This window comes from Cicer arietinum, chromosome 3 (genome assembly GCF_000331145.2).
Source record: "Cicer arietinum cultivar CDC Frontier isolate Library 1 chromosome 3, Cicar.CDCFrontier_v2.0, whole genome shotgun sequence".
NCBI classification, from domain to species: domain Eukaryota; kingdom Viridiplantae; phylum Streptophyta; class Magnoliopsida; order Fabales; family Fabaceae; genus Cicer; species Cicer arietinum.
In genome coordinates this window covers 69,641,352-69,657,673 of record NC_021162.2, presented here as the reverse complement: position 1 = coordinate 69,657,673, position 16,322 = coordinate 69,641,352, and the positions used below count along the sequence as shown (strand labels likewise).

At 29.7% G+C, this 16,322-nt stretch overlaps 3 protein-coding genes across 3 annotated transcripts; 2 read left to right on the top strand and 1 right to left on the bottom strand.

Annotated features, from left to right (window-relative positions):
* Nucleotides 1–2,530: 2,530 nt before the first annotated feature.
* LOC101492628 (ammonium transporter 1 member 4-like) lies at nucleotides 2,531–4,062 on the top strand. Its single transcript, XM_004493825.3, has one exon. It carries the CDS (start codon nucleotides 2,541–2,543, stop codon nucleotides 4,020–4,022), a length of 1,482 nt encoding a protein of 493 aa, XP_004493882.1. The 5' UTR covers nucleotides 2,531–2,540; the 3' UTR covers nucleotides 4,023–4,062.
* A 2,442-nt stretch (nucleotides 4,063–6,504) lies between these two features.
* LOC101506170 (two-component response regulator 24-like) lies at nucleotides 6,505–7,434 on the top strand. The gene is made up of 2 exons (XM_004493781.4): nucleotides 6,505–6,909; nucleotides 7,043–7,434. Exons 1-2 carry the CDS (start codon nucleotides 6,697–6,699, stop codon nucleotides 7,232–7,234), a joined length of 405 nt encoding a protein of 134 aa, XP_004493838.1. The 5' UTR covers nucleotides 6,505–6,696; the 3' UTR covers nucleotides 7,235–7,434.
* Nucleotides 7,435–8,556: 1,122 nt separating this feature from the next.
* Nucleotides 8,557–12,521, bottom strand: LOC101505847 (uncharacterized). The gene is made up of 8 exons (XM_004493780.4): nucleotides 12,012–12,521; nucleotides 11,116–11,328; nucleotides 10,832–11,032; nucleotides 10,268–10,375; nucleotides 10,010–10,147; nucleotides 9,630–9,881; nucleotides 9,194–9,514; nucleotides 8,557–9,094 (listed from the first exon to the last, which is right to left on the bottom strand). Exons 1-8 carry the CDS (start codon nucleotides 12,438–12,440, stop codon nucleotides 8,927–8,929), a joined length of 1,830 nt encoding a protein of 609 aa, XP_004493837.1. The 5' UTR covers nucleotides 12,441–12,521; the 3' UTR covers nucleotides 8,557–8,926.
* Between the last annotated feature and the right edge of the window lie 3,801 nt (nucleotides 12,522–16,322).

Sequence of the window (16,322 nt, the reverse complement as noted above, 5' to 3'; positions counted from 1 at the left end):
ATTCTCATTGATCTTCTCTTAGTGTAGGTATTCATACTATCGTAATTAAATTTTATTTATGATAAAAGTCAAACTATCTCTAATGATTGTAATTAATTGATGATAGTGTAAAAATTATTTATGTTGATAGTGTAGATGAATTAAATCATATATATAAATGAGAATATATTTATGACTATTTTACTTGAAAATATAAAAGAAAATATTATATTTAAAAAGTTTCACTTAAACCTTGATAATAGTTTATAATACAATATTAAATTTTTTAATATTAATATATATGTTAATACCGTAATTAATTTCCTATCAAAAGAAAATACAATAACCAACGACGTCTGATATGGAAAAAAAGTTTCATTTATGTATATTATAGATATCAATATTGTTTATGGTGAATTTGTTACCAATTTTGATTATATGTCATCTAAAATTAATTATATCTCTTATAAATAATATCAAATTTCTTAAAGAAGTAATGACCAAAATTCAATCTTAAAATTATTAAGACTATATTATTTATTTATAAAATTGTATTTTGACTTTGTATGGTAAAAGTATTAATGAATGGCAAAAAAAAAAAAAGAAGAAAAAAGAATGCTAATTACATATTTTGTCATGATCCGATTTCAATTTGTAAACAATCTATTATCATTTTAAGAGGGATGACCTTATTGGTAAAAAAAAAAAAAAAAAAGAATTCTTTGTAGTCATCCATTATATATTTTTTGTTTAAAATATCAATTAATGCATTTATTTCAACAAAAAAAAAATCATTTATTTTTTTTCTCTATGTGAACGGCGAAATATTACGCTTTACTCTCTCTCGTGTAAGTTATACTTAAGAAAATTGATTTGCAATTCTTTTATATAGTATAAATGGATTTTTAATAGAAATTTCTATATCTTTAATATTCACACCTTCACCAAAAAAATATTTAATATTTAATATATAGAATTTTTTGTATTTGCATTATATATATATTACAAACTAAAAGTATGAAAGAAGAATTTTAAAACATGAAAAATATTTAAATTATTTTGTTCACTTGTTTGAGTAAGTTATGTTGTACAATTCAATCTACCTTGTCAATTTAAGTCGAAAAATATTTATTTCAAATTTAACCCTAGAAATGGTAAAAAATAAAATAATAATTTGATCCAATCTTCAATTTAAAATTTAGAATATTCCATTTTGAAATTTAAATTTAAGTAAAGAAGTTATATTTGTTGGCCAGATCCATTTAAAACCCAAATAATTTTTAAGTTTAGATTACTTTGAAATATTAAAAATAGGAAAATCTCATGAGAAACCTTGTCCACCATGTTAGGCCTAACTTACATTTGCAACAATGTAGGAAGCATAGTCATGGAAGAGTATCATATAGTCAAATGAGAAACAACGAAGGACAAAAATAAAGGAGAAAAGGGGGAGAGGTTACATCTATTAAACTGGCATGACTTTAATTAAGAGTTTAAGAATTATTTATGTTCTTCAAAAAAGTTTTATTTATTTATTTGCTTAATAAAAAGATTTTTTATTTGTTTTTTTATATGAGGGTAAGATATTTATTTTGGAAAGATGTGTTTTCTTTTTATAAATGAAAAGATAAAACCTTATAACATTGAAACAAATTACATACATAATCTCAAGGCTATAATTTCGATAACTAATCACCATATCAAGCTATAAATTACTAGTTTTCTTGTGTTTTAATCATTAAAAAAAAACTTGCTTAGGGTTAAAAAGAAAATTGCATTACTTAGTTTTCTTGTGTTTTAATCATTATTTTGAATGTTTAATAAGGAAAAATTACATTTATTTTGAAGCTCTCGGTTGATAGTATAAAAATTGTGTTATAGTGCCACCTCCTTTTAACTGAAACAAAAAGTGGCTACACATTTAAAAAAAGACTAATAAAAAAGAAAAAAGTTTTTTTTAATCATAGAAAAAAAAAATTGTTCCGTCAAACATTTTAGTCAAAGTCAAAAATTTAAATTTTAGAGTAGCCAACTATAATACTTTAGAGTTAAATTTTGATTGAATATTAATTTCTTACAAATTTGATTCATTAATCATCTCATCTCATGAACTTATAATAATATATTATTTTAATTTTTAATAGTTTTATAAGCGTTTGAAAATTTGAAAAACTTCAAAAATTGCACACCATCATAAAAGGAATATTTAACAGCTAGTGTTAAGAAGTATTACAGCTAGTATTGCATAGCTGTGAATGAAATATATGTAAAAATACATTAACCATTTTAACTCTATGCAAATCTCAATTGTTCCTAAAAAAAGAAAATCTTATGCTATATATTAAATGAAATTTATTACTTGTTAACACAAGTATTTAATATTAATTGTCATGACTTAATTAATGACAGTATTTATCCTATTTTTTTTGTACTTTGTCCTGATAAAAGGAATCTTTGATTCTGATTCTGATACGAGGTACTTTTCACTTTTGTCGCAGGTTTCTGTCTCCAATCTTCAACAAGGTTGGAACTGAAAGTTAGTCTAATTAACACCGTCCACCATGGCTGGAGCTTTCACTTGTTCCGCCTCCGACCTCCACAACCTTCTCGGCTCCGGCGAAAACTCAACCGCCGCAGCCGAATACATTTGTGGCGGCTTCAATGCCGTCGCAAACAAATTCACTGACACTTCCTTCGCTGTGGACAACACCTACCTTCTGTTCTCTACTTACCTTGTTTTCGCAATGCAACTCGGTTTTGCCATGCTCTGTGCTGGTTCCGTTCGTGCGAAAAACACCATGAACATTATGTTAACCAATGTTCTTGATGCTGCAACCGGTGGAATCTTTTTCTACATTTTTGGTTTTGCCTTTGCTTTTGGAACACCCTCCAATGGTTTCATTGGGAAACATTTCTTTGGCCTTAACGATTTCCCTTCTGAGTCTTTTGACTATGGATTTTTTCTGTTTCAATGGGCTTTTGCTATTGCTGCAGCAGGGATCACAAGTGGCTCAATTGCTGAAAGAACCCAATTTGTTTCTTATTTGATTTATTCATCTTTTTTAACCGGTTTGGTTTATCCAATTGTTGCTCATTGGTTTTGGTCTGCTGATGGTTGGGGAAGTCCTGTTAGATCTGAGAATCTTTTGTTTGGTTCTGGTGTTATTGATTTTGCTGGTTGTGGTGTTGTTCATTTGGTTGGTGCTGTTGCTGGTTTTTGGGGTGCTTTTATTGAAGGTCCTAGGATTGGTAGATTTGATCATGAAGGAAAATCTGTTTCAATTAGAGGACATAGTGGTACTTTAATTGTTATGGGTACTTTTCTTTTGTGGTTTGGTTGGTACGGTTTTAACCCTGGTTCATTTCTCAACATTTTGAAAATTTATGGTGAAAGTGGTAATTTTTATGGTCAATGGAGTGCTATTGGTAGAACAGCTGTGACAACAACATTAGCTGGATGTACAGCAGCACTAACTACTTTGTTTGGTAAAAGGATTCAAACAGGTCATTGGAATGTTACTGATGTTTGTAATGGTTTACTTGGTGGTTTTGCTGCTATAACTGCAGGGTGTTCTGTTGTGGATCCATGGGCTGCTATGATTTGTGGATTTGTTGCTGCTTGTGTTTTAATTGGATGCAATTTATTGGCTGAAAAGTTTCAATATGATGACCCTCTTGAAGCTGCACAACTTCATGGTGGTTGTGGAACTTGGGGGATAATTTTCACTGCCTTGTTTGCTAAGAAACAGTATGTGAATGAGGTTTATTCTGGCTCACCTGATAGACCTTATGGATTGTTAATGGGAGGTGGTGTAAGATTGTTGGCTGCACATGTTGTTCAAATTTTGTCTATTGTTGCTTGGGTGAGTGTTACTATGGGGACAATGTTTTTTGTTCTTCAGAAATTGAATTTGCTTAGGATATCACCTGAGGAGGAAATGGCTGGCTTGGATTTGACTAGTCATGGTGGATTGGCTTATGAATATCATGAAGAGGCTGATCAGGAATATGCAAAGAAACGTGGATTTGGAACAACTGTTTGATTTGTTTCTTCAAGGAGGGAACTATTCATTTCAATTTGTAAATTACTACTACTACAATGTTATGACTAGATTACATATAACTAATTGCCTATTGGAAGACAACAACATAAAGTTGTATATTCCTTCTCATGTTCATGTTTTTTTTAATTATTTAATAAAGGGAGGTTTGCGACATTTTATAAAAATCCATTTTGGTTCATTAAGTTTTCTTAAACATTGGTTAAAAAAAATATTTGACTCATTTTAAATTAAGGGACATGAGTGGTTCTGATATGTTAACCGTGTAAAATATTTTACAATGTTATTGCATGCAATTTAATCTCTCTCTATATCAAAGAAACACACAAATTGTAAGTAGTCATATAATTTGTGATTTTCTTTGTTACTTCATCCATCTCACAATGAGTATTATTTAAAAAAATTTACACACATATTGAAAAATACAATAATTAGAAGAAAAAGATAAGTTATTTTACTAAACTACTAATTTTAACTTTTTTTTATTTAAAAGTTGTTATATAATAATAATTGAAATGTAATATAAGAAAAAATAATTAAAGTCACGTTGAAAATTATAAATGATAGTTATTGTGAGATGGAGGGAGTACTTTTAAAGTATTTTTAAAGTATTATATAAATTGAAGTGTAATACATTATTTGAATTCATAGAGTTTGTCATTTCTCTTAGTCATTGCCATTTCTTTGAATTTTAATTTTTTTTTTCAAATTTTATTTGTTGAATTGATAGTTCATATAATTTATACCATGCATGTAAAATTTATAAAAATCTAAATCTAAAATAATTTGATATATTATTGAGATTTATGAAAATTAACAATGTTCAGTAAAAATGCATAACACGTTAACTTTGATGTATCTCAATAACATATAAAATGATTTCATATTTGAATAAAATTTTAAATATATGATACAAACTTTCAATCTAATTCAAAAGAAATCGATGGAAGCATGAATTTAGATGATCCAAATCCGAATATATGGTATGTCCAGGTATACTAAATGGGTTGTGTTTAATGATCATATGGTGCCAAAAGTTTTACATTGAGAGAGTCAACCTCAATCCTCAAATTGTTGATTCAGTAGTTTTTTTAACGATGACAATTATAATTATTTAATGTAATTATCAAATAAAAAGTTTTTATTTATTCTGTAAAATTAATTTACAATAAATATTTTTGAATTTTTGTTTTGCTAAATAGTGTGCGAAAAGTTTCAAATATTTTTATAGCTTCAATTAAGACAGAGGCATGTTTAGTGGTGAAGAACGAATTAATTTAATTATTAGTTCACGGGTTACGGAAGAATTAATTGTAAGATGTCAATCCAGCAGCAGCTATATATGCATTGTTACAAGAAAAATAAATGACTTATTATCTCTCTCCAGGCTGATATATGGTATGGTTCTTCCAAAATCTCTTCATCTTCTTTCATTTTATAACTGTTCATTCTTATAATTCATATATCAACCAATTTTTTCCATCAATTGGACTGAATTATGTGACTCGGGTTATGACACGAATTTGACATCGATAGATGAGGGAATGAATCCTCTCCATTTTCCCACTTCAGTTGTCCTCTCTATTACTAAAATCTTCTAGTGTATAGATGATATTTGGACCTTACTCAATGTCACAATATCATGTTTACACCATCAGAACTAGTATAATAGAAAAAAGTTAAGAGGATAAGAAATGAAGAGGATTCATTTTCAATTCAAGCCCCTACAAAACCTTGGGTTTTTATTTTTTTTTTCTTTTTTGACCAAAAAAAGTTATATTATTTCATTACTAATATAGTTAGTGTTTTCATCACAATCTTAAAGGTCAATCATACGTGTATTCTCTACTAAAGTAAGAACAACTATATGATTTTTTTCAAAGAAATCTCTACAGATGTATGAATAATAAGAAAATTAAAGACTTTAATTTAAATTAATAGTCTCATTCAAAATTTTATTAATGAAGTAATTTTCAAAGAAATAAATTCTAATATTTGTTGAAATAATTCTCGGTCAAATTATATTTACATTCATTTCTACGAGGTCTAGAGGTTAAAACCACAAAAAAAATATTAAAAAAAACACAATTATTGGGCTTCTAATTAGAGCCCATTTTCTAATTAAACAATAGAAATAGAATACAAAAAATGGAAAAGAAAAAAAGGGTTAGAATTTATAGGAAAAATTTGGATTTAGAACATAGCAAACAAAACTTATTTGTCTTTTATTCGAATACAGAAAGTGATACAAAAGTCAGCAAAAAGAATAACTAACTGATGCAATATAAAATGAAATACAGTTGAGTTTGTTAGTAACAAACAAAACACGAGTTAGTTAATAAGTTTGGTAGTTATTTGATTGCACAAAAATCCAAAGACACTTTCTAATTATCTTATCTTCCTTCTTTCTCTTTTCCTTTCAATCTTATGTCATTATAACTTACATATATACCAAACTAACCTAGCTAAATATTCAATCTTATCCATTTTTTTCTTGAAGTTAATTCTCATAGCATATTCATTCTTCTCTTCCTACACATTGTTGCAATTAACTCATCATTTTTATTTTTGAAATTGAAATTTTATTTTGCACAGCACACGTTGTAATTAAGGAGCTTTGTATAATAAGAAAGATCAAGAGAAAGGGAAAGGCATAATGGAACGTGTAAATTCAGCAAACCAATTAAGAGCACTTGTTGTAGATGATGATAGTCTTTTACGAAAAATTCATCAAGGTTTATTGAAAAGAGCTGGTGTGAAATATGAAGCAGTGAAAAATGGTAAAGAAGCTGTAGAGATTATTCGCGCTGGTCAAAGTTTTGACATTATTCTCATGGATAAGGAAATGCCTATCATGAATGGGATTCAGGTACATAGTTACATTATCAGATGAATTATTTTATAATGGATAATATATCTTGATTATTTTTTGGGTTAAAATGCATGATGTATGTGCATTTATATTCATACTGAGGTTCATTTGTTGCATGTTTTATATGCAGGCAACCAAAAAGATGCGATCAATGGGTATTCGTAGTGTGATCGTTGGAGTGTCATCATGTTCTGCAGCAGAAATACAAGAATTTATGGAAGCGGGGCTAGATGACTATCAAGTGAAGCCATTGACCATTAATGCGCTTAATTCGATTCTTGATGTTGTAAAAGCTAACAAGTATCACAGCCTTGGTGTATGATGTCGTAGAAAGTTAGGAGGCCCTTGGCTTTTACCGTCGATAGTTTCTTTTATAAAATGTTAGCTAGTTATATATATGTGTGTGTGTGTGGTTTTCATTTGTAAATTCAGTATGTAATAATTGAAGCTGTTTAAAACCGTTTGTACTGATAACAATCCTAATAAAATCCAAGTGATGCATGGAATCACTGTTCATTCAAACATACACCAACTCAATAGATTTATTTTCTTTAGGGAAGTATTTAAGTCTTCATTGGCTACCTTGGGCATCAAGTTAGAAACAGCATATGCAGGGGTCATGTTAGTCCCAACAAGAAGTGAATGCTGTAAAGTAAAGAGTGGGACTAGGGACTCATAATTTTTTTCCAAAACATGAATTTTGTGAGATATTTCCAAATTATTGGTAATATATGTATTTATAATTTGTTATACATAAAATGATATTGCTGGCACAACTGTTGATTTAAAATGAAAAGGTGCAAGGAGGAATCGAACCCGAGTCATGCGCGAACAGGCACGATGTTTTGCCACCAGACCAGTGCAATGCTTCAGTAATTAGCTGAAGAAGAATTGCAACCCTTTCCCAAGTGACATTATTTTTCCTATAAATAGGGTCACTTTGGACATAATCTAAACAACGAATTCAAGTATTTGCCATCCATTTTCTTCCACTCGTTCTCATATACTAAGTCAACTTATTCTTTTCTAATGCATGAGAAAATAATAGGTAACATTATTTTGTAACATACTATTGAAAGATATTCTTGGTGTGATAGTGCAAATCATATCAAGGTTTCCAAAGTACCCTAAAGGGGATTCGCTGGTTATCTCATTTGCATCTGGATTCGCTGGTTATCTCATTTGCATCCGATTGGTGGGGACAAATCGAACCTAAAGGCTAGTGTAACAACACGCTTTGGAATTTGCTACATACAATCTTCATCAACAACTTCACTGTTAAAGTCTTGCAGCAATTGTCACCAACACAGATCCAACAAATTTAACCCCTCAAAGTCATTTGTATTCATTATTCTTCTCTGAGGGAGCATTTTTTCAGATGGTGTAAACTAGTAACATGATTTTGTATACCAATTTTGATCAAACAAACTTATTAATTTATCGATCAAGGAGACATGAACACCAAAATTCAATAGATAGCTCATCTTGTTGGAAATGGATAAGGAAACTATGCTTTTTGAAAAGGTGAGGCATTTTTTTATGATTGGTCACATAAATGTCTCAACTATTGCCTTTTTAAGGATTGTTTCTGATACCAATAATTTCGTTTCACAACCATTGCAGTAAAATCGATACCATGCCACATTCTGAGGATCAGTAATTTCCCATAAAAAAATATTACATGTATCAAAATTTTAAAATTTAAGTGTTAAGAATTAAGATATAGAATAATAATAGTTTTCAAAATTCAATTTTACATATGAAAGAATGTACAGATATTAATACTGCTCCAAGAAGATCGACAAAACTTCTTAGAGCTACCAAGTTCAAAATCATCATTCTGGCTGCATTAATGAAGCTTAGCCGAGAAGGGTACACAGGCACAGCTCATTTCATGAGTGCTCCCTCCCCGCATGTTGGAACAAGTAACTACTTCTGAGTTCTGAGTCACTCTTGTCTGCTGTCCCTGATGCAATGACCACCTGTGATACCAGCAATTATAGCTTCATAACACTCATTTCTCTTCATCTTCAGAATCTGATTTGGCAAACACTGGCTCAGGTTGAGTTTCAGCATATGCTGGAGCTATGAACTTTGGTTCCTTTGCTGCAACATCAGCATATTTTAGGATAGCTTCCCTTGGATCTTCCTCCATCCATGTCTCCTTAATCATACCTCCTTTCTGCAGTTACATGAAAATATAATTAACTTCAACTGTCATATTCTAAAGCATTAACACGGTAAAGTCAAGAAAAATGATAAGAAAGAAATACACACAAACCTTTAGAAGATACTGGGTCAGTAAGCTTCCTTGACTTGTACCAACTCGTCCACCAAAGCCAGGTCCTGTCATGGGTAGTTCAGGTTTATGGGACTTCAATGGATCCTTTAATACCTTCTCCCGCTGACGCTTGCGGCTTGGCTGATCTCTAAAGAGCGGTAGAGCATGGGGATTGTGAATTACAGGATTTGCTTCAAAGTCATCAATTGATTTTTTCCTTGGTGCACGTGCAACACAAACAAGAGCTCCTTTCTCACTGATGTTTGGATCATATAGTATGTGAGTCCCTCCTTGGCTTTTATCACCAACAGTGGCAAATATCTTTCAACATAAAAAGAAGTTCAAGATGATTATAAGCATGGGCAACAAATCCTGCTTCAGAGAATGCAAGATGATACCAGAAATTTTTTGAGTAACATAATTGATAATTTGTTACCTGATTCAGTTTAGGATGCCAAAAACACCGAACAACACTGCAAGTGGGGGATATGCCAACTTTTGAAACAAGCTCAAGATTTTCTCTATCAAAGAAGCATAACAAACCTCCTGTTGAGCTATCCCTTTCTACAGATGTTCCAGTAAAAAAGAGTTGCTCGTCAGGACTGAAGCCAATATTTGTTTGTCCATAGTGGTTTGGCAGTTCATCAAACACCTTTAGTGCTTCCTTTGTTTTGCGAAGATCCCAAACCTGCAACATAATTCATTGGTCAATCAGGTTTAGGCCAGGAAGATTAGATAAGCGTATATGCAAGGCTAATAAAGAAAGAAAACGGCAAGATATAAGCTATTAATTCAAGCATGTGATCATTTATTTACCTTCAATGAATCATCACAGCTCCTTGACAATAAGATTCTCCCATCACTAGAAAATTTCAGACTAGTAATATCATCCTCATGACATTTTTGAATATGTACATCAGGCCTACTCCCCCATCCGGGTTTAATACTCCAAATCTGTGAAAATTAATTGAACATTCCAAACAATATAAGAAGAAAGTTAAAGCTATTTTAAGCTTAAAAGTGGCACACAGATGTTGACCTTATTATGCAATGTCAGCGAGAAAGGATTGGTACCTGTATAGAACCATCTCCTATACCACCAGCAATGCATTTGCCATCATGATCCCATGCACATGTGGTGACGGGAACTCTTCCAGGTCTCGCAAGCTTTGGTTTAATGACCTATCATTGAATGATAGCAGCATAATTTCAACATCATAAAAGTGGAAAACATAACATAAATTATCATAACTCCAGCCAGAGACACATAGAAACCTCCATCATATATGTGAAATCCAAATGCACATATGCATATTCTTTCAGTATCATTGGAGGGAAAAAGGACACTGTTGGGAAAATAGAGAAATTCTGATTCTAGTTACTAACAGATTAATCATCAGTTTTAACTCAACAAGTACAAACCCAAAAACATGCATATTCTTAGTCATAACTCATAAATGAAACAATATAATTTTCTTTTCCATCTGGTAATAAACCAGGGTAAGAAGAGGAGTACTGTAAAGACAATGCCAATTACTTCTTCTAAACCTACTCTAAGAAAATGCAAATCACCACACGTGGAACTACTCTAGGAAAAAAATATGCCATGGAAGAAGACTAACGAGAACATTTCCAAACCTGCTTCTGACTCGTGAAGTCATTAACATCCCATATGCGTAGCGAACCATCCTCTGATGACGTTAAAATGGTCTCCTTAGTTTTTGGGTGCCACTCTCCACATGTCAATCCAGTTATATGGCCCTTGGTATTCTTTAGATCACGAATATACATGTCACCCTTTACAAACTCACCTAGAGTAAGGCCATCACGATCATAAATCTGCAAGTAAAGGATGTCAGACATGCATAGTAAATGAAAGCATGAAAGAAACAAACAGAAAATGATGTTATATTCTAAGCTACCTTAGCTTGAGCTGATCCGGTCACACACAAAAAGCGATCAGCAGTTGGACTCCAGCTTAAATTACGAATTTGGTGCCCTTCAGATGGCTCGAGTTGTCGAAAGGATTGCAAACGAGAATTCATTCCTTGAAAGTCATACATACGAATCATATAGTCATAACTTCCAGATAGTACTCTGGACCCTGAGTGATCCACTGCAAGAGCTGACACAACCTGCGTTCAAATATCACTATTAACAACATAATACTACTCCAACTGAATTCTTTTCCCAAACAGTTTAGATTTCACAACAATCAATAAGTACATCAACTGTTCATTCATATGGTTAATATCAAATTTCTAATGATTTTAGCTTCTATATTTAAGTCCTATTTGTATAAACAGCTTATTTATGCACTCATAAGTGTTTGTGTATAAGTTATTTCTATAACAAAAGATAAAATAAAGTCAAACTATTTTTATAATAAAATATGTTATTTTCATAAGGTATCCCGCAGAGTTTTATCCTAGTAAGCTGCAAATAGCTTATGAAATGTCCACAATCCGTATTCAGAAGTTCTTCTTCCAAAGAGTCTCAAAATTGCTTATGGGAGTGGATAAGTTCAAATAAGTAAGCGACCCTTACTCAATCGATGCAATGCGGGCAATTGTTTCATGCTATAGTCTCAAAAGATTAGCTCGGTAGTTAGGGTTAGGACACTGAAGGAGGAGTTTTAAGAAGGTGTTCAGTGTTGACAGGTTTGATCACTACTACTAGCATTTCGCCATCCCAACTAACAAACTAACCGTGAATATTAAAAAATAATAATAATAATTGTTTGAAGCTATTGAATGATATATATTTCCCAAAAAATCGTATCTTTAAAAAACATAAGAAAGAGAGAGAAAGTAAAAACCTTTGTATGACCCTTGAGGGCAATCTCGTTGCTAAGAGGAATACGAAAGCGGTTACCAAGTTGATCTTGATCAGAATCGTCTTCGGAGTCGGAGTCGTCCAAATTGGAACCAGATGGCGGAGGAGGAGGGCCAATCATCTCGCCGTCATCGTCTTCATTATGAGGCGGTGGTGGAGGGGGTCCGACGAGGGGGGAATCTTGTTTGAGAGGCGGAGAAGAAGGAGGAGGGGTAGGGTTTTTGGGGGGACGGAGGGAATGAAGCCATTCCTTGGAAGAGGAAGAAATAGAAGGAAAATCGTTGGGAGCAGAAGGTGGACGACGAGTAGCGTTGTGAATGGTTTCAAGAGGGGTTTGAGATTTGGATTGCTTACCAAAGGAAAGAGGGAATTGTGCTCGAGTACCGTCGTATATTTCACCTTCATCCTCCATTCTTCCACAACTACCACTCACCTATGGCACCGCTTTCTTGCTTTATTCTTACTCCCACCATCATCGTCTTATTATTATTATACCTCTAAACTCTCTATTTTTATTATTTCATAAATTTGTTTTCTATATTAAAAGTCCAAACCTACAAAAATATTAATTAATTAATTAAATTATAAAAATAAATAAATTTTTAAATTAAAATTATAATTTTTATAAAATTTTATTGTCAAATAAAAAATTAAAACTATGAAATTTTAAAATAAGAAATAGTTTTCGTAAATTGATAAACATATAAAAAGATTATAAGTGCAATTAAATTTTATTATTAATATTAATATTTTTTATTTTTAAAAAAAAATGTCTTTTCGAAAACAAAAATTGATACTAGGTGATTAGGTCTAAAGTAGAGCTCTAAAAATAAATTACATAACTCGTATTAGGCTAGCCCTAAGCAACAAGCTCGGGTTAAAAATGAGTTGAAAAAAATACCATCTTAGCCTCGTTTACATTAATTTGAAAATTTTATCTTTTGTTCAATTAAAAAAAAGTTATTTTTGGTATTGGTGTTGGATCATGGCCTTATGGGTTAGTTGGGTCACTTTTGAATCAATTATTTCTTTTGATTTATGGGTTAATTTAGTTGGGCCTTAGATTAAATTATTAATTTTTGAAAAAAATTAAATAATTAATTTTACTATTTTTATTTAAATTTTCTTTAAAGTTCTTAAATTTTGTTCGAATTGGTTATATGAATTTTTTTTTTGTGTATATTTGAAAATATTAGGGGTGGAAGATAATTGAAATAATTGGATCAAAACCTAATGTTTTAGCCGATTCAGTGAACTAGTATAGTTTAACAACTCTAATATAAAGGCTCATTAGATCATGCATGGAGGTAGAGTTATAAGAATCCAATCAAATAAGTTAACTCAATGATTTTAATTTATATACTTTCGGTGTAAATTGATTTGATTTTTCGTTTTTGATTTTAAACCTAACAACTAATAAAACTCAACTTTTATTTATTTACGTATTAATTTCATATTATTTATAATTGATCATTTGCGATATGAACCAAATCATTATATTTTTTATTATTTTGTTTTATTTCACACTATATAATTAATATTATCTTAAAAAATATGGTGATATATATATATATATATATATAGATATATATTTTTCTTTTTTTGTAGCTTATGTAGTTATTTTAATAGTATATAAAAGATGTATTGTTTGGAAAAAGAACATACTTTGTAAAATAAGTTTATTAAGTTTTTAAAAACGTCAACATGATTTATTTGGAAAAACCAACATATTTTTCAGCAATTTGATTTGCTTTAAGCTTCGTAAAAAATATTGCAATAAATTAAATTAAATTGAATCAACTATATTTTTTATTAGTTCATATTTATTTCTTCAAACAATCAAACCAAAATGATCATTTTTTATTTCTAAGAGTGAATCTCATATTAACAGTAGAAGTTAAACTCTCGTCTCTTTTTTTAGGCCAATCTTCTTTAGCTGCATCTTTTTAGAAATTTAAGATATGACATAATTTTTTAAGGCTATACTATTAAAATATTTATGCTTTTTACATTGAAAAATTAAATATAATTAAAATAAGTGATAATAAATAAAATGTATTTTGGTGTATATATATATATAAAGGGTGTTGTGTTTTCATCTGAATTAAGGCAACAATGTAAATGATAGTGGGTTGAAGAAAATGAAAAGATAAAATGGATTTATGAGAAATAATATACTAGAGAAAGGCACACATGGATACACATATTTTTTAAATTGAAATTTTTAATTTCAATCATTTATTTTGATCTAATAAAGAATACACATTCTTTTCAATTAAATATAATTGATCTCTAGATATATACATACATATATATATATATATAATATTTTATGTTGATAATATTGATTTTTGTTAAGTAAAGTAATAAATATTTTAGTTTTAAAAAATATTTTTTGATATAAATAAGAATTTTGATTATTATTTTTTTCTTTAGTGGATAAATTATTTGGATTGTTGATTAATTTTAGTATATTATATTATATTATATTATTTAGATTAAGATTCTAAGTTTAATATCTCTTTGGAGTTGAAAAAGATAAAAGATAAAATATATATCTTATCTCTTAATTTGTTATATGAAATTAAAAGGTAAGCTTATGATATTGTTATGATCGTTCATTTTTATATGACGGGTTTGTTATGAATTTACAAATCCTACTAAAACTACAACTCTTGCGTGCACCAATTTGGTCTATAAAAAGCTTAATTATTTCACTCAATCTATACACTATCAAACAATTTACAATATGGCCAGCATCAGCGAAATTCAGAAATCATGGGGACGTTTCCTTTCACTCGCACCACCAAATCGACAGCCGGAAATGCCACCACCCTCGTCGGAGCAACAAACAATACTTCACTGAGACGATCAAACCACCCACATTTTAATGTTTTTAGATTTATCATTTTGAAATTCAATGTTGCTTTTGGGAAGTAGCTACCATAGTACTCTCTCTAGCTACATGTTTTGTGAACGAGAAATAATGTCTTTAATGATGTTTTGCACTGTTTAGTTAATTGATCTTTTATGAAACTTGTGAAATTAAGAATCAAAATTTCAAATTTAAAAATGGATGATTAAAATATTGTTTAATTATATTTAGATGTTAATTTAATTAATAAATATTAATACTGATAATATCCTATCTATGGTTTTAAATTCAAACCAAAACTCATAAAAAGAAATGTCAATATTACTAAATTCATCTGCAAACTTATCTGAATCATTCAGTGCCAATATTATTAAACTTATCTGAAACTTAAATTTTAATATTATTAAGTTTGTCGGCAAACATAACTAATCCATCCACTATACATACAGTGCCGCCAAAAAGAAATTTAAAGACTGAAAATTCAATCAAACAACACAATTTTTTTAGAAACTAATTGACATGTACTAATGGACATCAGATATATCCTTATTAGTAACAACAGTCGATGGAAATTAATAAATTAGTCTATCATTTCATTTTTATTTGTGGTTTTAAAATTATTTACACATACTAATAAAATTAATATATCTTTTTATAACATCTTTTATTTTTAGGATTTTCTATAATATCGTAGAATATTAATTTTATATATTTAATTGAATGTATGATTGACATAACAACAATAATTAATGTTAAAATAAAAACACAATTTTTTTATAAATAAAGATGGCAGTTAGAAAAAAATTGTTATAATATAAGTTAATAAAGTACTAATTGAAGTTTTTCTCTTTTTGACTCATTGAAGTATTTTCTTTGTTTGCAATATTTCTCACAAGTGCCATTTATAAATATGAAATTCATCTATTTACTGAAAAAGGGAGTTATATTAATAAATTAATTAGGAATTGGCTCCCTCGATATTGATTTGCTAGAAGATAAATGAATTTAAGTTGAATTGTTTGACTTTAATTAATAACCAAAAATTAAATATAAATTTAATATTACTACATTTTTTTTTACAACGAGTGTGACTTAATCAAATTTGTAAATATCTTTTATAATTTTCAATCCAACTTTAATTATTTTTTTCTATATTGTAAAAAAAAAAAAAAAATACCATACAATGAAATTCACCAAACTGGCTTTGTAACAGATACATTCCCCAACAGTTACAATAAACTTCTTATCAAAACTGAAAAAAATAAAGGGATATTTTTTGGGAGAGCAAAAGGTTTGAAAGAAGGAAAAAAAAATGAACCAACATCACCTTTAAAATTGCTTTACATAGTAGGCATTAACTTTACATAGTAGACATTAAACATTTGATTTTCTTCTTAATTATCTGGTTCTCGAGGGAAA